Below are 27,667 nucleotides of genomic sequence, written 5' to 3'. Positions count from 1 at the left end.
CCCCAAATTGCCAAAATAATCTTGAAAAAGAAGAACAGGGTTGGAGGTCCCATATTTCCTGATTTCAAAATCTACTACAAGGCTACAGTAGTCAAAACATTGTGGTATTGGCAAAAAGACAGACATATAATCAATGGAAGAGAATTGAGAATCTAGAAATAAAACCCACACATTTATGGCCAATAGATTTTTGACAAGGGTGCCAAGTTCATTCAATGGGGAAGAATGGTCTCTTCAACAAATGGGTGCTGGGAAAATTTGATGTCCATATGTGAAAAAAAAGAAAAAAGAAATGAAAAAAGAAAATGAACCCCTAACTCACACAATATACAAAAATTAACTCAAAATGGACCACTGACCTATATATCAAATAATACTATAAAACTCTTAGAAGGAAAAAGAAGAGAAAATCTTCTTGACCTTTTTTGAAAATCTTCAAACCTTCATGATTTGGCAATGATTTCTAAGAGATGACAACAAAGCACAAGCAAAAAAAGAAAAAATAGGTAAATTGGACTGCATCAAAATTTAAAACTTTTGTGCATCAAAGGACATTGTCATGAAAGTGAAAAGACAATCTACAGAATGAAAATGGGAGAAAATATTTGGAAATCATACAGCTGATAAGAGTTGAATATCCAGACTATATAAAGAACTGCTACAACTCAACAACAAAGAGACAAACGGCCCAATTTAAAAATAGGCAGCGAACTTAAATAGACATTTCTTCAAAGATATACAAATAACCAATAAGCACATGAGAAGATGCTCAACATCCTTAGTCATTAGGGAAATACAAATCAAAACCACAATGAGATACCGCTTCATACCCACTGTGATGGCTATTTTCAACAACAGCAACAAAAAAGTCAAATAAGTTTTTGCAACGATGTGGAACCCTCGTGCATTGCTGGTGGGAATACAGAATGGTGCAGCCACTGTGGAAAACAGTCTGAAAGTGCCTCAAAGAGTTAAACATAGAATTACCATATAAGTCAGCAATTCCACTGCTAGATATATACCCAAATGAACTGAAAACAGAAACTCAAACAGATAATTTGTACACCAATGTGCATAGCCGCATCATTCACAATTGCCAAAAGGAGGAAACAACCCAAGTGTCCATCAACAGATGAATAGATATACAAAAGGTGGTATATCCAAAGAGTGGAATATTAATCAGCTGTAAAAAGGAATGACATTTTGGTAAGTGCTACAACATGGGTGAACCTCACAAACATGCTAAGTGAAATAAGCCAGACACAAAAGGATTCCACTTATATAAAATACCTAGAACAGGCAAATTCATAGAGACAGAAAGTAGGTTAGTGGTTACCAGGGGCTGGGGGGAGTGAGGAGGTATTGCGTGAAGTGTACACCTGTTTGGACTGATGAAGTTTTGGTGATGGATGGTGGTAACGGTAGCACAACATCATGAATGTAGTAATGTCACTGAACTGTATATTTAAAAATTGTTAAAGTGGCAAATTTTATGTTATACATGTTACCACGATTTTAAAAATAGTTTAAAGGGCAAATATTTTGTGTTGTATATATTTTACCACAATTTAAAAGAAAAAAGAGTCCTCCCTTGACGGGTGGGAAGGCCCCTTCTCTGCCCCCGCCCCCCACACCTGCCTCAGCACACACCCCAGGCTGCCCTGAGATTGGACAGCGGCAGGTCTGGCTGCCAGGCCTGAGATGCTCTCCACAGAAGCCAGGCCACATCTGCCCTGTCTCAGGACTCAACACAGAGACACGGAGGGGCTAGCAAGCAGGCAAGGGAGCCGGTGGTGCTCCAAGAAAACAGTAACCAACCAAAGAAGCAGAGATGTTAGAGTCAGGGGTAGGAGGCCAGTGGAGAGCTCAGCTCACAGCCCAAGGAGTGGTCTGGGGAGAAGGTGGGGCCAGAAAGCGAGCCCAGAGAAGCACGGGGCTGGGTCAGAAAGTCCTGGCAGCCTTTGGGGGAGGCAGAGAGCAGGGCCCAAGGGGTACATCTGGAGAGGATGGAAGGGCCCCCCTGTTCCATGCAAAAGGGGAAAGATGCACAGGGCAAAGACCAATAAGCCATGAGAGAAAATTAGGGCACTGACCGTGATGGCTCTAAACTGGTCTTGTCCCATCTGCAAATGGGAGGCCGGGCTGTCAGCCCAGCGTGTCTGCGCCTATGTGTGATGAGTGTGGCTGTGAGCATGCGCCTGGGCCTGTGTGCATGGGGGGCGTCCGTGTGCCTGGGTACACACACGGATGTGCATCTTCCTGCCTGTGTGTGTGCACCTACAGGGTGGGGGAGTAGGACTACCATTTCTAAGCACCCACTGTGGGTGCCTCCATGATCCTCTTTAAACCTCCCAATAACTTGTTGGGGGAAGGAGTGCCACTGTTTGTTTATAGTGAGGACACTGAAGCACAACATGTTAAATGACTTCCCCAGGCCACAGAGCTCTGAGAGGCAGGGCTGGGATTAGACCAGGGTCGTTGTGACCCCTCCTAGGCCCTAGCTCTTTCCAGGGAAACTGACGTCTTGTAGTTCGGAAGACGGAAGGGAATATGGGGCAAAGGCTGTCATTTCTCACTAATGTGAGATTGCTGCTGCTACCTCTGCCTGGGAAACCAGTTATTTTTGAGGGCCATGACTTCTGACAGCAACTCCCTAATCCCCACCCTCCAGCTCCACCCCCAAGGCCACAGGATGGAAGAAAAGGCCTGGCTCCTTATCATACCTCCCAGGCCCCGCTCCAGAGGCCCAGCCCAGCTCTCTGACCCAGAGGCAGCTATGACTTAGCATCTGCTTCCCTGAGGCCTTGAAGGGCAGGCAGGATGGGGTGAAAGGGAAGGGGACAATATCTGGAGAGACAGCCACGGGAAGAGAGACCGCCACGGCCTGGTGTCACCAGGGTCTGCAGCAGAGGTGACCTCCGAGGTGCCTCTCTGCTCAGATCCTCCCGCCAGTGTCCCGAGACAGAGACATGGTGGCCCTACTCCAGAGAGGGGGAGGCTGAGGCCTGGGACCCAGGTCTCCTGGGCTCCCTGACCAGCGCTCTCTTCTCCACTAAGCAGTCACTGCTAGGGCAGACCTGTGGGGCAGACCCAGCCAGTCCCAACTGGCCCTGTCACCCTAGAACATGGATTCTGGCCCCAGACACTCCTCCAGTCCTTGAAAGGTGGACCAGCTTCTGGAGTCACCAGACCAGGGTTGTGGGCATTGTCCTGACTTGCTCCGGTGGAGCCGGGACCTCGGCAAATTGGCCGGCCTGGGAGGGAGCAGGGAGAGGAGAAAGAGGCCCCCCAGGGCACGCTCCTGCTGCCAGGTGAGGCACAGGCTTTCCACTTCCAACCTGGAGAAACCACTCTTGAGGTCGGCGGCACCTGCGGAATGCCCTGGAATGCAGAGGCCACCTTGGGGCACCTTGAACACAATACCACAGAAACAGCTCACGGTGCCTGGGCACCTGCTGCGTGCCGGGACCTGGGCAAAACAATCCTGTGAGATGGGGACTGGCAGCACCCCCATTTCACAGATGAGGAAACCAAGGTTCAGAGACGCTAAGAGACTTCCTGTGGCCACACAGGAGGAAGAGAGCTAAGTTTCACACTCAGGCCACCTGGCCCTGCAGCCTCTAGGAGGGTTAGGATTTATGGAAGACAAAGGCCTAGGCCCCACTTTGGAAGGTCTCACTACACAGCAATTAGACCAAGGGAAAGGGTCGGCCCAGGCCCTCACTCCCACCACCATGGGCCCAGAATTTCTCAAGACCAAAGTGTGTTCTTCTACCTCTATCGAGTTATTCTGCACTCCTTTCCTGGGCCAGGTCCTGAGCCAGGCCCTGGGCTCAGGGTGAGTTATGGACAGTCCTAGCCCTCAGGCAAGGCCCTTGAGGAGGGGAAGCCAGACCCTGACCCTACAAATGAGCAGAGCTGTGACAGCAGGAAACCAGAGAGAGATTAGAGGAGGCTGCCTGGAGGTGGTTACACCAGCAGAGTAGGCATGGGGAGAGGGCTGGTGGGCAGGGAGGATCAGGAGGGAAATGAAGACACAAATGCCCCCCAAGAGGGGGTCCAGCCATAGCCTCCAGACACATGCTGGCTCTGACCCGATCCTCCTCTGGCTACAGCAGCCTGTGTTCCCTTCTGTCACTGCTTACACTCAGGTTTGCCTTTGGGTCTCCCCTTCCAGCTCCCAGGGCAGAGCCAGGCTCATCTCTGCTAGGAACAGAAGTTGGCAGCTAGGGCTACAAACAGGACTCCTGCAGGAAGGGAGAGGGCAAAGTGCACAGAGGACTGGACTGGCCCGGCTGCAGAGAGCTGCCTGCTGTGGGCCCCGAGGGCAAACCACCCTGAGGGGTGGGGTGGCAGCCCCTCCTCTGGTAAACATACCTCTGGGTCACAGCCCTCTGCACCTACAGTCACCTCTCACTTCTCAGCCTCTCCCAGCCGGTTAGACCAGCTCCACAGGACAAAGGACAGTTATAAGCAGCCTCCCTCCTTAGCACAACAGGAAATTCAGGTGTGCTCAAAGAATGCAGCAAGGCAGCGGGTCCAGGGTGCCCAGGCCGCACTTGCAGGGGCTCCTTCCCCTCCCCCCCTCCTTGTCCTTCCCCCTTCACCCCAGTCACCTCCTTCCTGGTGATCACAGCGGGAATCAACCAACACACCCCAATTTCCCCGTCTGACAGCTGGGAAAACTGAGGCCCAGGAAGGGAGTGGGACCTCAGCCTGGGACAGGGAGGAAAGGGCACTCTTCTCACGACTTATATCCTGTGCCTGCCCTTCCGCCTGCTCCCCTCCCTTCCCTTCGAGGACACATCCTGACCTAGTGCACTCCGTCTCCGAAACATGCCCAGAAGGAGATCATTCCTGGGCACAGAAGTGGCCCAGACATGTGCCACCAGCTGCCAGGCCTCAAGTGCAAACTGCCTGCTTCTTGGCACAAAGGGAACTAATGTTCAACACAGCCAGTAAGTGGGGCTTCCTCTAGGAGCTTCTTTGATGAGCAGAAGCTGCAGAGTATGGGCCTGGGTGAGCTCCAACAGGTCACTGGGACCACCAGGATGTCCTGGGAGAATTCTGGGAGGCTCCAAACTGACATCTGTTAGCAGGACTCCCACTTGTTTCCTTCTGGTTCTTTCCAAAGGAAGTCCAGGCTTATCTGAATTGTCCCCTGAGCTCATAGGTCTTGCTGACATTCCCCATTCAACTCTGATCTCCCTGGCCAGGCCTAGGAGGGAGGCCTTGCAGATATTTACTAAATGGGAAAGAAAAAAGAAACATTGAGCTTTGGAGAGGGAGAAGCTGTGGGTCTGAGGCAGGTACCCTAATGGGGAGACTGAGGACAAGGCTTGGCCCCACCTGCAGCATCCCTGGGAGGTAGGATGGGCCAGCTCTGGGTCCCCAAGTTTAGCAAGGAGAAGGTGGAGAGGAGAGGGGAACTAACGTCTGTCACCTGCTGCCCATGTGCCTGACTCCACAGATACCTCAAGTCATTTCAACCCCCCAAAAACCATGAGCAGCAAGAATTATTCCCCCTGTTTACAGATGAGAAGCTGAGGCCCAGGGGGGGAAAGTGACTTGCTCAAGGTTACACATCGAGGAAGGCAGGGCCAAAGCTGGGGCCAAAACTCTCTGGCTCAAAAATCAGCCTCCTTCCGTTTGGAGATAAAGGAGAGGAGGGAGGAGGGGAGGAAGGCCAGTGGAGGAGATCAGCTGACGGAGAGGCCGAATCAACATCATCTTAAACGGGGGGGGGGGGAGGCAAGTGAAGATGGCTTCCACAGGGCTTTGGGAAAAAACTTGGCTTTTTGCTCTGTTTGTAAATGGTGAGGTCCCGGAACCCAGGAAGTGAGGCTCCACAGGATCACGGCTGCCTCAGGCCAAGGTTCCCTCTCATCAGCCAACGGCCCACAGCCCAGCAGCTGGGAATTAAAGGTCACACTGGCCGGGCAGGATCCTCCTTCATCCCCTGTGCCAAGACCGGCTTGACTTCCTGCAACACAAACCTCTTGGGGCCTCCCGCCAACAGCAGGCCCTGCTGAGCACCCAGGATTTTTTTTTCTTTTAATTCATACAGTGAAGTGGACCATCCATTGAACCCTCATCCACTTGGTCTCAGCCCATGCCTGACTCCCCAAGATGAGAATGAATCCCCTCACTGCCGGCACTCAGACATTCCATCCCCCCCACACCAATCGCACACACTACCACAGGCCTCCACATCCACAGCAGGGGCAGGTCTGCGCCTCCCCTTCAGCCCCAGTGTTTAGAGAGGGCCAGGTCAGAGTGGGCACCCCGTGAGGAAGGCAGTGAAAAGAAAGGAGTTGTGGCAGGTTCCTGAACCTGCAGGGAAAAGGGCTCAGAGAGGGCAGGTGACTCAGCCAGGGTCACACAGCAGGGCAACGCTGAGCCTGGCCAGTCAGGCATTTCTTCCTCTCACAGGGCCAAGCTCAGCCTTGCCCAGCTGGGCCTCACCAGTCTCTGTCCAGAGCCATGGATCTGAAACATCGCCGGGTGATGGCCGGAGGGTCAGGACAGGGGCAGTGAGGGGGTGGAGCAAGCAGAGGGCAGAGAGCTCGAGTGTCCCCCGCCCTCCCAGCACCCACAGCCTCACAAAGGCCCTTTTGAAGCTGGGCCTCCTTCCTCACCCACTTGACAAAAGAAAGAAAGGAAGACATGGGGGTGGGGGGATCCAGGAGGCAGAATCTTCTGGCCAGGCCAGAAGGCGCCTGGGAGTTCCGGAGAACCAAAGCACGGGTCAGAGATTCTATTGCAGCCTAGGAGGCTGAGGTCAAAAACACCAAAACCCTTTATCTGGTGATGGAGAGGCAGGGCCAGGGGAGACAGGGTGTGGGGCTGGGAGGCAGGACTCCTGGGTCCCAGCCTAGCTCTGCTACCAGCTCGCTGCGTGACTGGGGCATGTGCCGTCCCCTCTTGGCCTCAGTTTCTCCACCTCCCAAGCATCCCAGTCTAAGGAAATGCACAGGATTTCTGAAGTGGAAGGGACTTGAGAACATATCCTGGAAGAGGAGGTAAAAACTAAGTGCCACTCTCCCAAAAAGTCTGGAAACCTGAAGGAACGTGGTAAAATACCAATCTGACCCCGCCACACCCTAAGGAAAGCCTTGCCTTCAACAGTTCCCACCACCCTTGGAGGAAAGGCCAAGGGTCCTAGCCAGCCCTGCCGACCCCGGGCCCCTTGGGTTTCCTCTCCCCACCTTGCTCTCCTCCACCTGCCAATGCTCTAGCTGCACTGTCATTCCCCAAACCAGCCTGAGGGTTTTAAGCGTCCACATCTTTATTCACACTGTCTTCCCCTGGTGCAGCCCCTCCTGGCAAATGCCTCTCACCTTTCAACTCTGAGAAGCCTTCTCTGATTGTCGGGCAGCAGAGTCACAGCCCCCTGGCCCCAGCCCTGAGCATCCCCATACAGCAGGATATCTCATGTCGTGGGACCAGATCTCACAGTGTCACCAGCACGGCCATGGAGAATGGGGAGGGGCCCAGAGCAAGGACTTCCAGCTGCCTCCCCTCCACCCAGGCCCCCCGGGACACCCCACTCTGCAGGACAGGCGGGCACAAGCTTCAGGGAGCCCCTCCCAGCCCCACCCTCCCACTCAGGAATCAGGTTTAAAAGGATGAAATCATGCTCCAAGGCCAAAATTTTCTTTTAAACACACTCTATCCTCAGCAACCACATCCAGGAGAGGGGAGCAGCCAGACAGAGAGGCTACTTAATTCATCCTTATCAGCATTAGTGGTAATAGCTTCCCTGGATTGCGTGTCAGGCTCTGTGCCAGAATTTTTCATGCATTACCTCCTCTAAACCTCACAACAACCCCATCCTGGGGGAGGTACTATTACTTTTTACTACTACTATTACTATTGAGTAATCATCATCATAAATGCTTTTCACTTTTACAGCAAATGACTCTATCAAAATCATTATGATAATAATCAGGAAAGTAAATTCTTTACACTTGAATGTCATTCTATATTTTATTAAAAAATGGTCACATCCGTTTCTGGACATTTTTATCCCAAAATGACCCTGGGAGGAAGGGCAGCCTAGATGGCAGAGATTATTGCCCCATTTTATCAGAGAAGGAAGGAGGTTCTAGCTGGGTAGTGGTGACTGTGGGCCTAGGGCCCATTCACATCCTAAAGCAAGAGAGCCAGCGTCAGCCCCTCCACTCTCTCAGCAGCCCGGGGCTTGGGGCTGACTCTCCCAGCCACCCCACAGCCCCCACAGACCCAGCCCCACGGGTTCTGGGCCCACTCAGCTGGGACCAGACATTGACTGTTATGTTTTACATTGTGTTATGTTGTCATGTCATGTCATGTTATGTTATGTTACGTTATGTTATATCATGTTATGTTGTGTTGTGTTGTGTTGTCATGTTATGGTGCGTTGTGTTATGTTGTGTTATGAAGTGTTATGTTGTATTATGATGTAATGTACTGAACTGTATCCCCCAAAAAGATATGTTGAAGTCCTAATCCCCAGTACCTCAGAATGTGCCCTTATATGGAAATAGGGTTGTTGCAGAGGTAGTTAGTTAAGAGGAGGTCACACTGGTGTAGGGTGGGCCCTTAATCCAATATGATTGCTGTCCCTTATTCCAATACCAGAAGGGGAGGAGACACAAAGAGAGAGACACACGGAGAGACAGCCACATGCAGACGGAGGCAGACGAGGAACCCCCAGGATCGCCAACAAACACCGGAAGCTGGAAGGAGCACGGGACAGCCTGCCCTAGAGCCTGCAGAGGGAGCCCAGCCCCGCTGCCAGCAGGATTTCAGATTTCCAGCCTCCAGAACTGAGAGGGAGTAAATTTCTGTTGCTTTAAGCCTCCATGTATTTTGTTATAGCAGCCCTAGGAAAATGAGACACTGACCTTGGGCCGCTTCCACCTAACGGTGGGCCCTGGGGCGCCCGCGTAGTAGAGCGAGTCATCGGTGGCCGGGAAGTGGGGGTCCTCAAAGAGCACCTTCCTGCGCAGACAGGCCCGCTTCAGGGACGAGTAGTTCTGGTCCTCGTAGGACTTCACGCACGAGAACATGGTGGCCACTGCCCCGGGGAGGTGAGGTCGGGACCAGGCAGTAGAGGTCTGGCTGGGTGTGCGGGCAGCTCCCACGGCACCTGGCAGGACAGGAAGGCAAGAAAGCCGTCATTTATTGATACTTAGAGAACCTGCTGTGCTGTTAGGTGATTCCCATGGGCTCCCCTCCCTGCTGCCCTGTGAAGGGGGTATCATTGTCCCCACTGTACAGGCAAAGAACTGAGGCTCAGAGAGGGAGAGAGACCTGCCCGAGGACACACAGCTGGTATGCGGCAGAGCAGGCAGAGGAGCGGAATGGCCTGACCCTGCAGCCTGAATGCTCTCCAGTTTCTGATGCTTGGAGGTGAAAACAGATGCTCAGGACAACAGCTCAGTGGTGCCCAGGGCTGGCCCCAGCCACCTGCCCCCTGCCTGTTCCTCTGTTTAACCAGCCTCCTCTGGACCTTCCAGAACTGACCAGAGAAGTGGCTGACCCCAGCAGCTTGCTGGGTGAGGACTCCCCACCAGGGAAGCAGCAGCAACTCCAGGTTTCTCTCCTCCAGACACACGTCCCTAGTGTAGAGTCGCACATCTCTGCCCTGGGTGGAAAAACCTTGCCCCCGGAAACCCCTCCAGCTATCACTCACATTCATTCTCTCTAGCCGCCTCCCTCCAGCACTCTGCCTTCCTCACTGCACCTCTGGAATCAACGTCTCCAATTCTGTCGGGGGCACACGCATTGCCTCAGTGACCCGACTCCCCTGAGACCTCCCAGTCTCCAAAGCCAGACTACCCCACGGCAGTCCCCAGGCGCTCAGCAGCAACCCACACTCCAAAACACAGTCCCCGTCTTGAAACTTCTCCCCAGGCTTCAGAGATATCTGTCGTTGGTCCTGGTCCCCTCCCCAATTCCTGACCTCCCCTCCTGCTCTGGGGCCATCGTGTGGCCCCACCAAGCTCAGCGGTCATTTCCGTAGCAGTGATCTCCATGACCCCTCTCTCTCCTGGATACCTCCAGATCTCTGAGTACAGCCTGGACCCCTATTCTGGGCCCAGACCAGCCCATCCCCTGGTTGGAACATGAGTCCCCCACAGTCACCAACCCAAACTTAGCTCCTCACTGCCCCCCATACCTCCCTTGGATTTCCTGGCCCAGGGAGCCAGAACCTAGGCACCCCAACAGACCATCAGCCCCAGGGTGCAGGGGACTCTTGTTTTATTCCTCCTGAGCCCAGTACAGAAGGTGGTTGGTAAATGTCAGCATCCTTCCTGTGTTCCCCATCTGGGTGGGCCTGACCCAGTCTCCCGAACCTGGCGGACATGTGCTAACCAAAGGCAAAGGGCCCAAACTGGGCCCACACAGCCAGGGAAGGCCTCCGGGAGGGGGTGGGAGGTGGGGCAGGGGAGCGGCAGCCTGCAGGGCCTGATGAACCAGACACCCAAGCAGATGGGCCCAGATGGCCAAGCCCCCCAGCGGCAGCCCCATCTATAACCACCCTGCATCTCAGACTCCCTCTGGGCTGCCAGTGGAGCTACTCATCCTGGGGCCCAATGAACACTGCCCGGGCCCTGAAGACAGTGGCAGCAATGCCATGCCCATGCCGAGGCACAGGCCACAACTGCCCAACCCTGCTCCAAGGGAAACGAAACCGAGGCAAGGAAGGCTGGCCTCTGGGGTGAACATGAGCTGAAGAACAAGACTAATGGTGCCAATCCCAGATGTTCACTGGCTGGGTGACCCTGAACAAGTCCCTCGACCTCTCTGAGCCCCATGTTCTCAGCTGTATACGGGAACAATGTTGCTTCAATAACTGGAATATGCCATGGTAATTAACCAAAGGCTGAGAGGCCAGAAGGGAAGGGGAATGAGAAGAGAAGTGGTGAAGTCCTCTCTTATTCCTGAGAGAACCACCACTCTGGCATCTATCAGGTGCAAACCACTTCCCTAGAGGTCTCTGGGTGTTATCTGCAAACAGTGCTGGGCAGGTTTTCTTGTGGTCATTTTTCAGAGAAGAGAATGAAGCAACTCATCCAAGTTCCCGTGCAGGGTCTCACACTGGAGCCCAGATCGTCCTACTCAGGGGCCTCCACTTTGGCCTCCCGACCCTGCAGCACCAGGAAGAGGGCAGAGCGCTGGGGCACAGTGGCTCACCCCCAACCCACCCTGGCTGAGCCGGAGCATCACCAGAAGGGAGAGATGAGGGGATTCTCTAGGGAAGGGAAGGTGGCGAGAATGGGCAGTGAGCGTGGAGAGTGGGGAGGGCAGGGAGTGCTGGACCGTCCCTGCCTGCACAGGGGCTCAGAGCTGGTTTGTCCTCTGCTCTGGCTCCACAGTCTCTTCATCTTCTGCCCCCACACCCATACTGGGTCCCCTCCCTGCTGTGTGACCTCAGGCCAACCACTTAACCCCTCTGGCCACCCCTCTGGCCAGAGAAGCCAATAACCCTCCCATCCACTCCCAGCTGCAGAGGCCTGAGGGAAAGAGAAGGGGGGCAGCCTAGAAAGCCAACCCCCATGCTTTGGCAGGCAGCCACTGAAGAGAATCAGCAGGGCCAGTGCAGGATGCAATTTGCTACAAGAATTAGATCAGAGAAGCTGAAAGAGAGAGACCAGACATCAGGCCTTGTAATTCCAGTATCTCAGAACCCAGAGGGCCCAGAGAGGAAGAGTGAGCAGGCTGAGGTTACACAGCCTAGCCGGTGAAGAATGAGAGTTCTGGCTGCCCTCCAGGCCAGGCAGCAGCTGATGCTGCGGGAAAGGCGTGTCCTGGTAGAGGCCAGAAAGGAGGTAGGAGCTGTGGAGGTAGGGGGGTCTGTGGGTAGGGGTGTGCAGAAGCGCGGTTGGCAGGCCCAGGTGGGTGAGGGTCTGTCCCAGTTAGCCACCTCTCCAGCCTCACCTCGCCAGCCAGGCTGATCCTGACCTACTTAGGTCAGGCTCTGTGGCCCTAGGCCTTTGCACAGGCTGCACCTCGTGCTTAGACTGCCCCTCTGCATCCTCCATCTGCCCCAAGGTGACCTCTACTCCATCTGCTGAGTTAACATTTTCATGGGGTTATGGTGCCCCAGCCTCTCTCTGACATTTGCTCTTGCCCTGTGGCTCCAGGCATGGTTACTGAAAGCCAAGGATAAGCCAGGAGCCAGGAAAGCTGCCTTCCGACCCCCAAGCTGGATTCCAAACTCCTCTTTCTGAGCCCAAGCATGAGAATATGGCACTTGCAGTGTTCTAAGCATTTTTTACACTGTGCCTGGGCCAGGCACAAACCTCAGGAGGTGTTCAGGACCATCTGAATTCCCCAGCTGCCCTCTGACCCTGCCAACCTCATCGCCTACCATCCTCCACACTGGACCTAAGTTCCACTCCCCTGAGCTCCTTGCAGTCCCCCTAAAGCTGTTTATCTCTGGGCCTTTGCATACTCTGTTCCTTCCACTAGGAATGCTGTTCCCACAGTTGCACACCTGGGGAACTCCTGGTCATCCTTCAAGACCCCATCAGAGTGCCTTCTATCTGCCCCTGACAGTGCTCCTCCCTCTGCCTCCACTGAACTGGAACTCCTCTGTAACAGAGCCTGCTACAATGTACCCTGACTGCCCAATGACTTGTCTATCTCCCCAGCCCAACTGATGACCTTCCAAAGTAGGACCCATGGCCCACTCCTCTCTGCATCCCCAGGGACCAACACTGGGGGTGGGGGTGGGGTGGGGGTGCTCAGTAAACACTTGTCAAATGAACAACCAAAGTGAGGGTGGTAGGAATTCTTTCACAGATGGGGAAAAACAAGCTCAGAGTGGCAGGGATTCCCCGGGGGGAATCAGGATTCACGCTTCCCGAAGGCCGGGGCCCACCCTTCCCACTAGACCAGCCTCTCTCTCCTTCCCTCCCCTTCCTGATGGCTGGGTGCCAGATGGAGCCACACCCCTGTTGTCCAGGAGGGCCAGCTGCAGCCTCACACTCTCTGCTGCAGCCCAGCCCATCTCCAGTGCCTGAGGGAGACTGGCCATTAGTTCCCCAATAGCCACCGAAGCTGTGCATCACCTCTCGGGTCTGCATGCTTTTTGGGTGGAAGAAGATAATGTGCCGGGGCCTCTGGGCCTCTGTGAGGATCAAATGAGACCACAGAGAACAGCATTTTGAATGCAGTAAAGTGCTGTGCCCCCGAGGGACTCTCACTACTAGGCAATGGACAGCTGGTATCTATGATGATCTACGATGTTTCCAGAATCCTGTTAGGTGTGGGGAGTTACAACAATTCAGAGTCCCTGCCCCCAAGGAACTTCAGGGTCTAGCATGACCGACAGACAAAAGGCAGGGTGGATATACGCCTTTTCAGAGGTTCCAGCCAGGGGGATGCAGGGAAGTCTCCACGGGGCCTGGCCCTGGAATAGCTTTTCTTTTATGAGAAAAAGGTCATTCTAGGCAAAGGGAACAGCTCAAAGGCTCAGAGGCACAACGGAGTATGGCAATGCAGACCCAGCCTGGCACAGTGAGGGCCCTGTGGACTGAGTTCGGGCACTGAGTTGGGTCAGAAGGAGGGGACTGGGAGTGCCTCGCCAAAGAACTCAAGCAATGCAGTCTCCCACAGCGGGTCAGACAGACCCCGGCTGAGTCCCACCTGGCTGCTGTGTGTCCTTGGCCAAGTCTTTACCCACTCTGAGCTGCTGTCAGTCAGCAAGTCTGGACTGAGCTCTACTTCTTGGTTCCAGCCTGTATGGAAGCAGAAGACAGAAAGAAAGTAGAACCTGCCTCTGAACCCTGCCCTGCGGAAGCTCGGTCTGTCCTCACTGTGGAAATGGTGTGCACCCCCTTCAGCCTGAGCCTCCCGGGACCTGCTGGCGGAAGCCTGGCTGTGAATGAGGCAGAGTGAGGAGTCAGCTCCCAGCAGGCCACGCTGCACCGGCAGCAAGAACAGAAGGGCTAACACCAGCGGGTCTTCCCTGGGACAGCTACAGCCACCGAAGCAGGGAAGAGAAGCAAGAAGGAGAGCTTGATAGATAGGAAGTTTGTAGATAGAAGATCAAGGAACTTGTCCAAAGCCCATGCCTGTTAGCAGCAGGGCCGGGCTGGATCTGAAACCTCCAGACGCCACACCACACCAGGGCATCCCAAACTGGGGGGCCTGAGTTAATACTTGGTCATTTCAGAGGGTACACTGATGTGGCAAAAAAGATAAGTTAGTAAGAGAGTTACTCCCCTTCCAGCTCTCTTTCAAGAAGAAGGCCTCAGTCTGGTCCAGCCAGCCTTTAGCACCTCAGAGCCCTGCCCACCTCCTATTTCACAAGAAAGGAACAGCCTCAGGCTCAGAGCCTTAAACCAGCAAAAGCATCAGGCTCAAATCAGATGGACTTAATTGCTGTTTGTATTTTGAAGGTTCTCCCAGTTTCTTTGTATTTATGGAGAGTGACACTGACTTTCCATTTCCAGTAGACACACAATTTCCTTTGAGAAATATTAAGGAAAAAGAAGTTGTTTTTTTAAAACCTCAACATTACACCAAGCTGTGGAGGGCAGTGTGCTGCAGAAGAAGGAGGGTGTGTGGAATGGACCAGTCACCTCACCTCTCTAAGGCTCAGGGCCTCCCATGGGAGGTGGGCACTGGCACCAGAGTCTGCCTTGGGGGAACCGTAAGAACCAGACACAGCAGCTGAACTAAGTGCAACACAAGAGGGACTCAGAGCAGCACACGACAGGCCAGGCACAGCCAAGGTCGCCGGGAATAAGAAAAGCTGGAGGACTTGCACTACCCATTAACAAGGCCCACCACAGAGCTCTAGCGGTTAAGACAGGGTGGTGTTGGCACAGAGATGGGCAGACAGACCAGTGGAACAGAAGTCCAGAAATGGGCCACAAGTATAAGGACACCTGATTTGTGACAAAAGTGACATGGTCTTTTCAATGAATGGTGCTGGGCTGATGGTCTATCGATACAGGAAAAGATTCTTGATCCCTACCTCACACTACACTCAAACACGCAATCCAGATAGATTGCAAATCTGTGAAAGGTAAAACAATAAAGTGTTTATGAGAAAACATAAGAGCATATTCAAATGGCCAATAAATGCATGAAAAAGTGTTCAATTTCACTAATCATCAAGGAGATGCAAATTAAAACCACAAGATACCACCACACACCCACCAGAACGGCTAAAGTGAAAAGACCAAAAAAAGCAAAACGCAAAAATCCTAGTGGAATTCTCATATATTGATGGTAGGAGTGTAAATTGGTACAAACACTTTGCAAAACTGTTCAACCATATCTACTAAAGCTGAATGAATGCATACTCTACGATCCAGTAATTCCATTCCTGAGCATATGTTAAACAGGAATGCATGCACGCATTCACCAAAAATATGTACAAGGATGTTTATCACAGAGCATTTGCAATAGCTGAAAATTAGAAAGCACCTAAATGTCCATCAACAGCACTGATAAACATTTTGTGTGTTGTTGCACATTCAGATAATCGCATCCTCTACAGAAATGAGAATGAAAAAAAGATTGCTGCCTGCAACCCCATAGTGGAGCTCACGGACACAATGTTAAGCAAGAGAAGCAGTACTCCCTGATTCTATTTATTAAAAATGAAAAAACAGGCAAAACTCCTCCATGGTGACTAGAAGGCATGACAGTGATGAATTTTGGGGGAAGCAACTGCAAGGGGCATGAGGGACTCTGGGAATATTATCTCTTGATCTGGGACAGGGGGTGGTTACATGGGTGTGGTCACTTCTGAAAAATCATTGAACTGTATGCTTATGCTCTATGCATTTTTCTGTAGCTGTTAGGCTTCAATAAAAAGTTAAACAAAACAAGCCGGCCCCGTGGCCTTGGTTTGAAGGGCTGGCTGTACCTGAGGACCAGATCCCACTGGTTCTGGGCCTTTCACAGCTCCAGTCCTGTCCAGCTGGCCACTACGTACCTGGCACCCAGGCCAGGACTCCGGGGGCAGGGTCCACGTGACCTTCCTCGAGTTGCCGCACCTCTGATCCTCAGTCTCCCTCTCCATCTCTCGGGACACTCAGGGCTGTGGTGCTTGGAGTGCTCAAGTCCAGGGGAGGGTCCCACAAGGCAAGAGTGGTGTCCCCATGCCCCCAACCAAGCACATGCCTCTGAGGTTTCCTCTGCGTGGGAGAAGGGGGTGCCAGCCAGGCAGCGACCACCCTCAGGAGATGCTCTCAGCCTGAGGAGGGTGGGCACAGCCATCAGTGGAAGGGATTAGGCCCTGACCTGACACAGAATTGGAGGCACGGTGGGTATCAATAGATGGGGCTGCAAGGAACGCCAGGCCCAGGGATTTGGGCTTTATCCTGAGGGTGATGGGGAACTGTGGAAGGGTCCTGAGTAGAGGAGAGACTGGTCACAGTTGTCTGAGAAAGATCCACATGGAGAAAGGACTAGAAAAGGATAAGACCAGCAGGAAAAGCAGAAGGAAGGCCATAGAGCCTGAACTGTCAGGCTCAAGTGTGAATGGAGAGGATTCTAGAGTTGGTTAGGAGGGACAATCAGCTCTACCCGGCAGCCAACTGACTGTAGGGCTGAATGAGAAGATGCAGGAATGTCTCCTGGGGGTACCCCCTGTGCCCCAGCTCCCCACACCCCCACAGTGGGTGCCTGCATGCAGCACGGGCCTGGTGGGTAGGAACGGTCCAGTGCTGGCAGGAGCCAGTGAGGCCCAGACCCTATGACCTGGCAATCAAAGCCCCCAACATCTCCCCCACCCCATCCCTGCCCTCCTACCTCTCTCCACTCCAGCGCCAGAGTCCCCCTCGCCATATGCTCAGGGAAGGGCTAAACAGTTGTGTTCGTAATTCAGGGGCCTCCGACTTGCACACATTCACTGACACCTGTTCTGGGCTGGCCCTGAGCTGACGGGGAGGGAGCAGGACCCTTGAAGCAGCCCCAGGTAAGGAGGGGGTTTTGGGTGACACAGACCCAGAACTACACCAGACACACCACGGTCAGAGGGTGGGGTGATAGAGGCGGGGAGATCAGTGCTGGCTGGAACAGGGGCCTGAGCAGGGCTTGAAGGCGAGGTCTGGCCACAGGTCAGGAAGAAAAGCCCAAGAACAAGGCAGAGGCGAACAGCTGGAAGGCTGGGGCCAGGAGCTTTGAGCAGAGAAAGCTTGCAGCTGGGAGCCAGGAAGGGGTTGGAGGGGAGAGAGTAAGGGTCAGAGGCTGATGCAGCAGCAGAGCCAGGGAGCACCAAGGCCTGAGCCAGCGGGGAGAAGGCCAGACGCCTGGGGAGGGGACAGGGCAGAGCCTCAGAGTTTGGCAACCGACTGGTAGTTGTGTTTTTGTTTTTGTTAATGTATTTATCCCCTTTTATCCCATACCCCACTCCCATTCTCCTCTTGCCCCATAAGCCACCATTTTAATAATATGCTTGATGTGTATCTCTTTATCTGTACTGCATATGTATTTTGACCTCCCAGGACCCTATTTCATCTCCCCCATGTACAGAAGAATGGATGGTAGGAAGGGGGAGAGAGGTGGGGAGAGAAAATGAGTGTGTGGAGGGATAGCTGGGTTTAGGCTACACTCGAGGCTGCTACGGAGGCCTGGCCAACCCCGGCTTGTGGGCCACCCCCGGCTCCTGGGCCACCCTCTGGCGCCAGAGCAGAGGCAGCCAGGCCTGGTGAGTCACTGGTAGTCAATGCCAAGCAGCCTGGCACCGGGGCTGGGAAATCCTGTCTTTCTTCTCCCCTCCCTTCCCCATATCATTTGTGTCCAAATCTATCCTCCACCCAAATGCAGAGCCATCTTTCCAACACAAAAGTCCCACCAAGTCACCCACTGCAGGGAGGCCTGGAGGGCCTGGAGGGCAGAGCCAAGCATGTTAGGGGTGCAGGGTCTCCAGCTGGCAGGGGCAGGGAGCAGCAGTCCTGGAGCTCTGCTGTCCCCCTGGCAGTGTATTTGAGGGAGAAACAGCTGCAGGGCCTGGCTCGCTGTGTGGCATTGACTGAGTCACCGGCCTCTGACCCTGCAGCTGTTACTCATTTGGGAATCGGGTCCTGCCACAGGGTGTTGTGAGGAGGAGGGAACCTCTGTAAGCAGACTGTACATGGGGGAGGAACCTCCCAAGGGGGTGTTCTAGCTCGTGGTCTCCTGCAAGCCTTGGGCAGGGACAGGAAGAGGCTGAGAACTTGGCCACAATCCTGGAGGCGGTTTGCTTCCTGGACGGGTAACCAACTGGTCCTGGTTTTAGCCTGAAAGTCCCATGTCCCAGAAACCTTTGCCAGTCCTGCCAAGGTGCTGAGAGCAGGGCAGATGGGGCCGAGTACCCCCAGTGAGAGGCTTCTCTCTCCTACCCCAGGTGGGGGTAGGGACTGTGACACCTGGAGTTGCGGTCACAGGTGCTCATTCACCCCCCCCCCACACACACACACACAGGCAAAACCACCTGACTTCAGGTCACTGAAGCCACCTCTGCTCCACTGTGCTGTGTGACCCAGGCAAGCCCCTCCCCTCTCTGGCTGCAGCTTATCCAACTGAATGCTGGGGAGGGGAACACTTTCTTGCTCTTTTCCATTCTGGTGGGTTTGCCACCAGGACAGCCTCTTTCCTGGCTTCCTGTAGAGGTAGTCTGTGCCCCTAGCACCACCTGTCTCTAAGACCCAAGGTTTGAAACTTGGTGAGATGGGGCCCATTGCTCAGATGGGGAATCTGAGGCTCAATTCCTAGGTCAAGCCCCTGTACAACCTCAGAAATGAGCTCTTCTGTTGTCACTGCACAGATGGGGGATAGAGGCCCAAAGAGGGAAAAGGCATGTTCTGCTCTGCTTGGTCCCCCATCCTCTCCCACAGGCAAAGACACAAGGAAGTGACCAGTGACCCACCCACCAGTCCCAGAGAGTCCCACTCAGAGTGCGTCCCCCATCCAACCTTCACCCAAACCTGCTCTGTGCCTGACCTGGCGGGGGCAATGAGGAGTCAGACAGGGCTGACTGGAGGTCAGTCTGGTGGAGAAAGCCAGAGACCTTAGTACAAAGCATGGAGATCTGCTCTAAAAGAGGAGTGATTCAAATGGGGCAAGGAAGGCTGCATGGAAGAGGTGGCATCTAAGCAGGATCTCAAAAGATGGACTGTGATTTCAAGAAATGGAGATGGAAGGTTTGTGAGAAGAACATTCTGGGAGGAAGAAACCATTTTGACAAGGCTGGAGGACAGGGTTCAGGGGAGAGGGAAGAAGGAAGAGGCAGCTAGCACAGAAACACTGCCGCAGTCAGTGTGGCAGATACTCAATCCCAGGCTAAGGAAGCGGGGCATGTGCTGCAGTGTGAGCTGGGCTCCTGGACCAAGCACGAGAAGGTTGGATGGAAAGGGGGCCAGGATGCAGGCAGGGGATCTGGGCTGTAGAAATGGCCTCTGTGAGAGAAACGGGGCCCTGCCTGCCGTGGGGATGAAATGGAGACCCACGCCAGGGCAGGGACTACAGTCTGCGGCCAGGGTTCTCCAGGGGATGGCTAGGGGTTCTTCGCTGAAGACGCCAGTTAGGCTCCTCACCTCCGAGGAGCCAGACCATGTCTGGGGCGAGCGGCCTGCTGGCAGCACTTCCAGGCTCAGCACATAGCTCTGCGCCGTGTCACGCGCCTGCCCATGGCAGCCTTGAATGCAAATGCCTCCTCCTCCCATGTCTGGGCAGAGGAAGGACCAGAGAGCCTCAGAATGTCAGGCTGGAAGGAGAGCAAGAATGTCCCGTTCACATCCTCATCCTCGGATAGGGTGAGTGAAGCCTGGGAAGGGGCAAGACAGAATCTATTTGTGCCCGAAGGCCTTTTCCACTCTACTGATCCAACCTCCCTGAATGCTCTGGTCACATCTCTGCTTCAGGCAGGTGTGGCCTCTCTCGGCCTTGGTATACTCATCTGCAAAATGGGGCTCCCAGCCTTGGCCCTCCCATCACAGAGTGATGGTGAGGGTCAAATGATCCTGCCTGGCACGAGGCTTATTGGATGAATGTCTAAAACGAGCCGGGCTCCACTCTAAAAGGCCTAACACGGTGCCACATGCAGGATAGGGTCCAATCTCTGAGGCAGCCATGGGGACATGCTGGCAGGTTCCCTTCTACCAAACATCCCTGAGCTCTGGCTACCATAGACCTGGGCTGAGGGCTGGAGCCAGTGGTGCAGCAGTGCCAGGCCCTGCCCACAAACACTCCCAGGCTGAGGGGAGACAGACGCTGAGAGGCCTCACAGGAAAACCGGGGCTGTGATGCAGAGAAGCAGGTGGCTATGGGTGCCCAGGGGATGGGGGTGCCTGCGATGACACTGCAGTTGGTTCCTGTGCTTAAATAATGCCCTGCAAAGATGTCTATGTCCTAAATGTCCTAATCCCTGGAACCTGTGGATGTCACTTTGCAGAAGTGATTAAGGATCTTGAGATGGGAGACTATCCTGTTTTATCTGGGAGGGCCCTAAATGTAATCACGAGGGTCCTTATAAGAGGGCGGCAGAGAGAGACCCAACTCCAAAAGAGGAGAAGGCAGTGTGACCAAGGAGGCAGTTTGTAGTGATGTGGCCACAGGGAATGTTGGCAGCCACCAGAAGTGAGAAGAGGGAAGGAATCTGCCCTGGAGCCTCTGGAAGAACCAGCCCTGCCAGACACCTTGAGTTGAGCCCTGTAAAACTCTTCTCGGACTTCCAACCTCCAGTACTGTAAGAGAACACATTTGTGTTGCTTTAAGCCACTAAAGTTGTAGTAACTTGCTACAGTAGCTGTAGGAAACCATACAGTTCCTGAAGAACAATGGATGGGGTGAGTTATGTGGTCCCATCCCCTCTCTCCCACTCAAGGAAGCGAGTGAGTAAGGATGGAGTTACTGCACCTTCAATTGCTCCAATGTAAAACAAAGTCACCCCAAACTTTGGTGTCTTAATTACTATCATTAGTAACAACCCCCTTGGGTCCCACCTCACCTGACTGGCAGGCAAAGTTACACCACAGTGGGTGCACGGGGGCAGGGTCTGGCTGGGCAGGGGCAGGTGAGGACGCGGGCCAGCAGATTCTCAGCTACATCCTCACTGCAGACACCCCCCGGGCACATCTCGACAGTGCTGGTCAGCTTTGTGCCAACGCATGGGCTTTGGCCTGCTCTGGCCACTAGCCCCGTCTCCCACAGCTGACCACAACCCCCAGTGTGGTAGAAAACAACAGCCCAGACCCACAGGCCACAGTCGCCTCAGCCACTGGCCCTCCACGCCCCCAGCCCTGGGAAAGGTAGGGGCCCCTAGAAACACATCCTCTGAATAATTAAAATGGGGAGTAACTCAAGCCATTTACAGGCAACTAAACGCTGGCCAAGCCTGAGGGCTGGCTCCATGAAACATCCAGATTAGAACCCAAAGGCACCTGGCCCATTTTGGCTTTAGTAAGCAGGGAAAGGCAAGGCCTGAGGCCAAAGGGAAGTTGGCAGCTGGGCCTGAACTGAAGTGAGGCAATCACAGGGTGTCAACATCAGGAGTCGAAGTGACCCAGGGAGATGAGGGGGCTTGGATGAGAAGCTTGAGTCGACCACAGGGAGCCAAGGAATGTTTTGAGCAGCAAAGGTAGTGGATGAAGAGGCAGTAAAGGTCTCTGGGAGAGACGGTTGGATGTTCTAAAGGCATTAAAAACGTTTGAGGAAATGCGGGCAAAGATAGGGCCGTGGGGTGAGGAAAGGAGAAGAGCTGCACAGGCCCAAAGACTGGCTGGGAGCTGCGTGGGGGGCGGGGTTCAGAGCTTGCCCCCTGCAGCTGGGGGAACCTTGGAGCCTTGGTGGACGCCCAGGGACTTGGTCAAGCAGATAGAACAACCCACCCACAAGAGGGGTCTGAAAGGGTCCATGGTTCCCTTCACTCACTGCAGCCGAAAGGGGTTTCTGATTCAGTGGGAGAGCTTCTGTTAGCTTTCACCCTTCTCCCAAATTTAAACCCTCCTTCCCGCAGGTGCTCATCCTTCTCCCCCAGGGAAGGAGGGACCAAGTGACACAAACTGTTAATCACTATTAATCATAATAGCTACCAAACACCAAGTACCTACTAAGCGCTCTTAGTGACACGCTCTATCCTATTCCCCATTTCCCAAAGCCCTCTGTTTATGTAGTATTTATCCCCCTTTCACACATGGGGAGACTGAGACTCACAGGGAAGTTCCTTGCCTTGAGGTCACAGGCAGGCAGGAAGGTACAGAGCCAGTTTCTGCAAGGAAAAAGCCTAGGCACAATGGCTTGGGCCCTGCAGGGGAGCACAGGAAAGAGGCCTCCCAGTGCTCAGTGGGGGCTTCAGGACAGCATCTTATTTGGGGGCCAGGGGTTCAGGGCTGTCTTGAGAGCCCTCGGGGAATGCAGCTGAAGAAGCAGCCAGAGACAGCACTGGCCTCAGAGCAGGGTCCTGGATGTCACCCCCAAAAGCCCACTGGCCTCTTGAAACCTCTGTGCCCAATTCCTGCCTCATTGACTTCCCCCAGACCTGCTCCTCTCCCGGTCATGGTACCCATCTCAGAGGGCACCCCACCCACCCTTCCCCAGCATCAGGGCCCTGTACATCCCCTTGGCACCTCCTGCTCACTCCCACCCCTGCTCTGGGAACACCTATCAAGGTCCCCTCTCTCACTGCCAAGCAAAGCCCTGATGAGGGTTGTAGAGGAGGGAGCCTCTCCCTCCCGTGGCCGCCTCCTCACTGGCCTTGACAGGAACCCACCCACCCTCGCAGCTAAGGGCAACCCTTCTCAGAAGACAGGCATCTGGTCTATTTAATCCCCTCTCCCCACTGGACTATCATTCAGCTTCAGGCCACACATCTTTAACCATGCCAGCATTGCCCTGCCCTTTCTTTTATGCTCAATGAACTTTTCATCCTTTAAGACCCAGCACCAGTGTATCCCCAGTAAAATCCTCACCAACTCCAGGCAGTCATGGGTCTCTGTCTCGCTCCCAGCACTGGGTCCAACTCTGGCAGAGACTTAGCTGTTGACCCATCTGCCTCTCAGGCAGAAGACAGGCTGCTCAGGGCAATGACCCTGCCTGGGCACCTCTTTGATCTGGCACCCAGCTCTGACCTGGCCTGGAGCAGGAGCAGCTGGGCCCACCGTACCCTGCCCAGTCCCTCGGCACGGGAAGGCCCTCCCCACCCCCAGGACTGTCGGGATGGGAGCAAGGACCAGGCCCAAAGACCCTGGAAGGACTCAATCCTTGCAGATGAACACAGTGGTTCCTCATGCTCACAGGGTCTGCTGAGCCCCACCCTCAAATCACCTCTCTTCCAGGAAGTCTGCCCAGATTTCTCCTTCCCTAGAATTCCAGGGATAGGTGTCCTCAGCACCTCCCTCCAATCACCTGGGACAAGGAGGAGATTCTGGCTTGAGAGTTGGGCAGATCCAGGTTCAACTTTGGACTCAGCAGCCCCAAGAGATATGGCAGCTCACTTTGCCCCTCTGCTCCTCCTCCTTGTGCAGTCTAGAGCTAAATCCCACCAGACTAAATGAAGGGAGAGAACTTAGCACCTGTTAACGACCTTCTGTCCTACTTCACCTCTGATTCCTAGGCTGGTCTCCCCACACCCCACCCCACACATACCCAAGTCCTGCAGCCAAGGAGTAAGGTCCCCATTCAACCTGAGAAGAAGGACCATGATGGGGAATAGGCTCGGGCACCGGGGACCTCGGCCTTGTCCCTTTCCCCAAGCCTCCGGGTACGGGGGAGGGGGCCCCAGAAGGCGCTGTGGGATTGAATGCGTGGGGAGAGACCAGGAAAGGGGAATTGTGAGGAAGCGGAGGGGAAGAGCCCATCAAGCCCCAGTGTTAAGTGCCAGTGTTTTCTACTCTAGGAAAACGGACTCCGGAGCAGTAGAGAGGCCCCGCGTCGCAGGGTGGGGCTGGGGCTGGGGACGAACCCCGGGGTGCAGGGGTGGATCCCTGAGGGCCCCACCCCCCCAGGCCTCAAGGCCCGCGCTCACCTCTCCTCTCCAGCCCGCAGGATGTGCAGCTCCCCCTACACCGATTCGCGCTCACACAGCAGGTAGAGGCTCACGCTGCACCCTCACACACACCCCCGAGACAGGAACATATAAACACACGCGCCCTCGCACATGCCTCCCTCCGCGCAGCGCCTGCTACCTGCCGCACCGCCGCGGGCCGAGCCGGACTCCGGGGATGCTGAGTGCAGCCCGCGCAGCGGTCTCTGGCTCCGGCCAGGGATCCGGCTGGGCTGGGGCTAGCCTGGAGCTGGGGCTCGAGCTCGGACTCGCGGGGTTCTTTCGGCGCCGCCCCGTCCCGCTCCGCCCTGTCCCGCGGCCTCCGCCCATTTGGGGACAGAGGCGTGGTCTCTGGTGGGGCCGGAGGGGACGGAGTGCTGCGCATGCGAACTGGCGCCGCGCTCTGGGGCAAACCGGCAGGGAGGTGGCCGCGGAGTTCCTGCTGGGAGATAGGAGGGGGTGCTTTGTATCCTCGCGGCTCAGCCAAGCACCTCTCTGTTCCATCCGGCCCCGCTCTACCTCCCTCCCACCCTCGTTCTATATATGCTATAGGAGAACATCCCCGGGAGCCCCTCGGAGCCAAGCCCAGGTTGGCAGCTACCCCAGGGCCCCGCGCGCAGCCGGGGACCCCGCGGAGGCGCAAGCGCCGCGTCAGACTTGCAGGCCGGCTAATCTTTGGACATGCATCTTGTACAATGAGCACAATAAGAGCCAAGACAGAGTAGCTGAAAAAGAAGGGCTTTATTAGAAGAGCGCCACTCCCTTCCGTATCTCCACCTTCAAGTTTCTGGATGGAGGGGGAGGGGGGGTACCCAGGCCCCAGGAGACGCATGGAGGGCCCTTGTCAGATGGGACAAGCAGGCCCTGGGTCTGTATTGAGCGCTTACCACGTGCTGTGATAGGGCAGCAGGAGCGGTCTGGATCCTGACCTCAGCTCTGTGGCTGTTGCCGGAATGCCTTTGGGAAAGCCACAAGAGCATCGGTTTCTTGATATGTAAAATGGGGACTGTATCCCCACCCTCAGCGGACTGTTTCAGGAATAAGAGAGATTTGTGAATGACCCATCCTGGCACACAGGAGAGGCTCAGGGCAGGCTGGCTTCCACTCCTCTGCACTGGGAGGTCTGCAGGAGACTCACCTGGAGACAGGAGGATCTAATTAGACAACGGATCTAATCACCCCAGGCCCACTTTGAGACGCATTCACTCGGGTCTTCTTATCCTTCCTCTCCAGGGTTCCCAGTCTCAGTTAGTGGTTTCATCAACCTCTCAGTCACCCAGGCTCCTCCTGCCTCTCTCCCCACCTCACACGCTCCCTCAAGCCCAGGCCTCCCAGATGTCTCTCCTGTGCATGCATCTCCAGCCCCCTGGGAAGCCTCCTATCTAGCCAAGGAAGACTTTCAAATGCGCACCCGTGCACCCATGAGGGTCACCCACAGACCGGTATTCCAAGGCCACACCCTTGCCTCTACCAACCTCCATTCCAATGCCTCTACCCTGAGCTGTAGCCTCCAGGCTCAGGCACTCGCCCCAGCCCAGTCTCAGACATGGTTTATGCTGGCCCCCTGCCGCTGTCTGAAAGGCTCTTCCTCCCCTTTCCACACACCTGCAACCTAACATCAGGCCTCAGCTCTGATGCCACCTTTCCACGGAGCCCCTCCACTCTCCTCGTTCAGCATTCCCACCCCTCTGTCTGTGCCCGTTCTGTGACCCTAAACTGCACTGCTTCCCTTAGAGTTGAGTGGTGGGTTCTTGGCCTCCCCACCAGCTCATAAGAGGCCCAGACTCATTCTGGGTAAGACAGTAGGCAGTACTTGGTGGAGCCAGGCTGAGCTGCACCCTGGTCCTTGTTCTTCCAGTCACTGGCTGTGTGATCTGGCAAGTCCTCCATCTTTTTACCTTCATCTGTAAAATGGGCTTCTAGCAGAAGTGTGTGGTGATCAGTACAGGCTGGTCACGGGGCTCAAAAAAGGCCTCCTCAGGTGGGATATTGGGCAGCATTGCCTTTTGAGATGGGCAACTCCTACATGTTCCAAGATGGAGCTGGGGTCATGACTGAGAAAGCATGTCTGCCTCAGCCCTCAAAAGAATGGGTTTCAGAGGATGCTTGGTCTCCTTTTTCTATGTCAGAGGATTGGAGCCATATGAGGAATATAGTGTGGTGATTGAAAACATGGACTCTGGACTCACTGTCTGGGTTCGTATTAGCTGTGCGATTTTGGGCAAGTGACTTAAGCTTGCTATGCACCATATAAAATCAGTATATGTGCCACACATACAATCAGCAGACTAGTATCTACGCCATGGGGTTATTGTGGGGGTAAATGGATCAATCCATGTAAAGCCCTTAGAGTGGTTTCTGGGATGAAGTAAGTGCTCAGTAAGTGTTAGCTGATGTATTTTCATCGAATCAATGCTCTCATTTTGTGCAGATACTGGGTTCCCAGAGGCAAAGAGATGTGTATACACAGCTAGTGAGGAGTCTAGCCCTCCTAAAAGGTGAGAATGGGAAGGGCCCTCAGAAGGTAGGCAGCTTCTACCTTCTCTGGTAGGTGAGGAATGAGGCCTAGAAAGAGAGAGTGAAGTTTCCAGGGCCACCCAGCTGGGTGAGGGGTGGGACACTGACCCTGCTCTTGGAGGGGGCTTGGGGGCTGAAGAGAAGCTGAGAAGCCAGGGCTGCCCAACAAGTTTAGGGCTCTGAGGATGACCCTGGCGGGTTGGTTTTCATAAACTGAATCACCTAATGGTGCTATTAAGGGGCATGATGTGTTGGCACTTTTACCATTTAATTCTCAGGACTGCCCTGTGCAGGAGTCTTCATTAACCCCGTTTTGCAGATGACACATTGAGCCTCAGGGAGATGCCCCAGGTCACACAATTAGTAAATGGCAAGAACTGGGAATGACTCCTACCTTGTCTGACTCCACTCCTATGCCCTTCCCCTCTCCTCCCCCCTTTCTCCCCATGGGAAGAGCTACCTCTGCAACCTCAGCTTGCATCTCCCTGTCATTGAGAGTTCATTCCTTTTCAGAACATCCCTTTCCACCCTACTAGGGAGAGTCTTTTGAAACCTGGAGTTGGTCCACCCCCTTCTTCCTGCTCTGTAGCACTCTATACTACCAACCTGCCAGAGGTCCATGACAATCTAACAGAGCCCTGGAGACAGAATCTTCGCTGCTCCAGGCCAGACAGCCTCTATCTTCACTGCTCTGTGTACAACAGGGTTTCCCAGATGAAACTCTTGTAACAATAATAATAGCAAATCCCAGCAGCTCTAACTGCCAAGCTATTCCTAAAGGAAGCCCCTTGGCATGGGAAGTGGCTCAAAATGAAGGCTTCTAAGACCCAATGTCTTGGGGTGGAATATTAAAATAACCAGGGTTATTCCCCTTCATCTCATTGCCATTCCCCTCCTGTAAGAGGCAACTGTTCTAATGTGCTTAATGTGCAAATATTTGTATGTGTTCTTAGAGAACATGTCTTGTTTATTTCTTGTTATTGTCTCCTTCTGATTTAATTTTTGCACTAAGCACTGTGTTTTTAAGATCCCTCCTTTCTGTTTTGTGTGACACCTAGTCCGTTGCTTCTAACCACTGTGTAGGACTTCATCTGCTCTCCAGGGATGTACACCCAGGTGGCTTCCAACTCCTTGCCACCAGGAATCAGGCTGCAGTCAATATCCTCACCTATAGGC

At 54.3% G+C, this 27,667-nt stretch overlaps 1 protein-coding gene across 3 annotated transcripts in view; it reads right to left on the bottom strand.

The window, feature by feature from the left end:
- Window positions 1-24,269, bottom strand: part of CAPN5 (calpain 5) — a 55,203-nt gene extending 30,934 nt beyond the window's left edge. For 2 of the 3 annotated variants that reach the window (XM_037840780.1, XM_037840782.1), the window contains exons 1-2: window positions 24,117-24,269; window positions 8,889-9,133 (exon numbers count right to left, since the gene is read on the bottom strand). In XM_037840780.1, coding sequence (XP_037696708.1) covers window positions 8,889-9,053 — 165 coding nt within the window. In that variant the 5' untranslated portion in view covers window positions 9,054-9,133; window positions 24,117-24,269. Of the gene's footprint in view, window positions 1-8,888; window positions 9,134-23,956; window positions 24,071-24,116 lie in introns of those variants that run through there. The other variant, XM_037840781.1, reaches the window with a different exon arrangement.
- Window positions 24,270-27,667: the final 3,398 nt, after the last annotated feature.

This window comes from Choloepus didactylus, chromosome 6 (assembly GCF_015220235.1).
Source record: "Choloepus didactylus isolate mChoDid1 chromosome 6, mChoDid1.pri, whole genome shotgun sequence".
Taxonomy (NCBI): Eukaryota; Metazoa; Chordata; class Mammalia; order Pilosa; family Megalonychidae; genus Choloepus; species Choloepus didactylus.
This window is presented reverse-complemented; position numbering and strand designations above follow the sequence as displayed.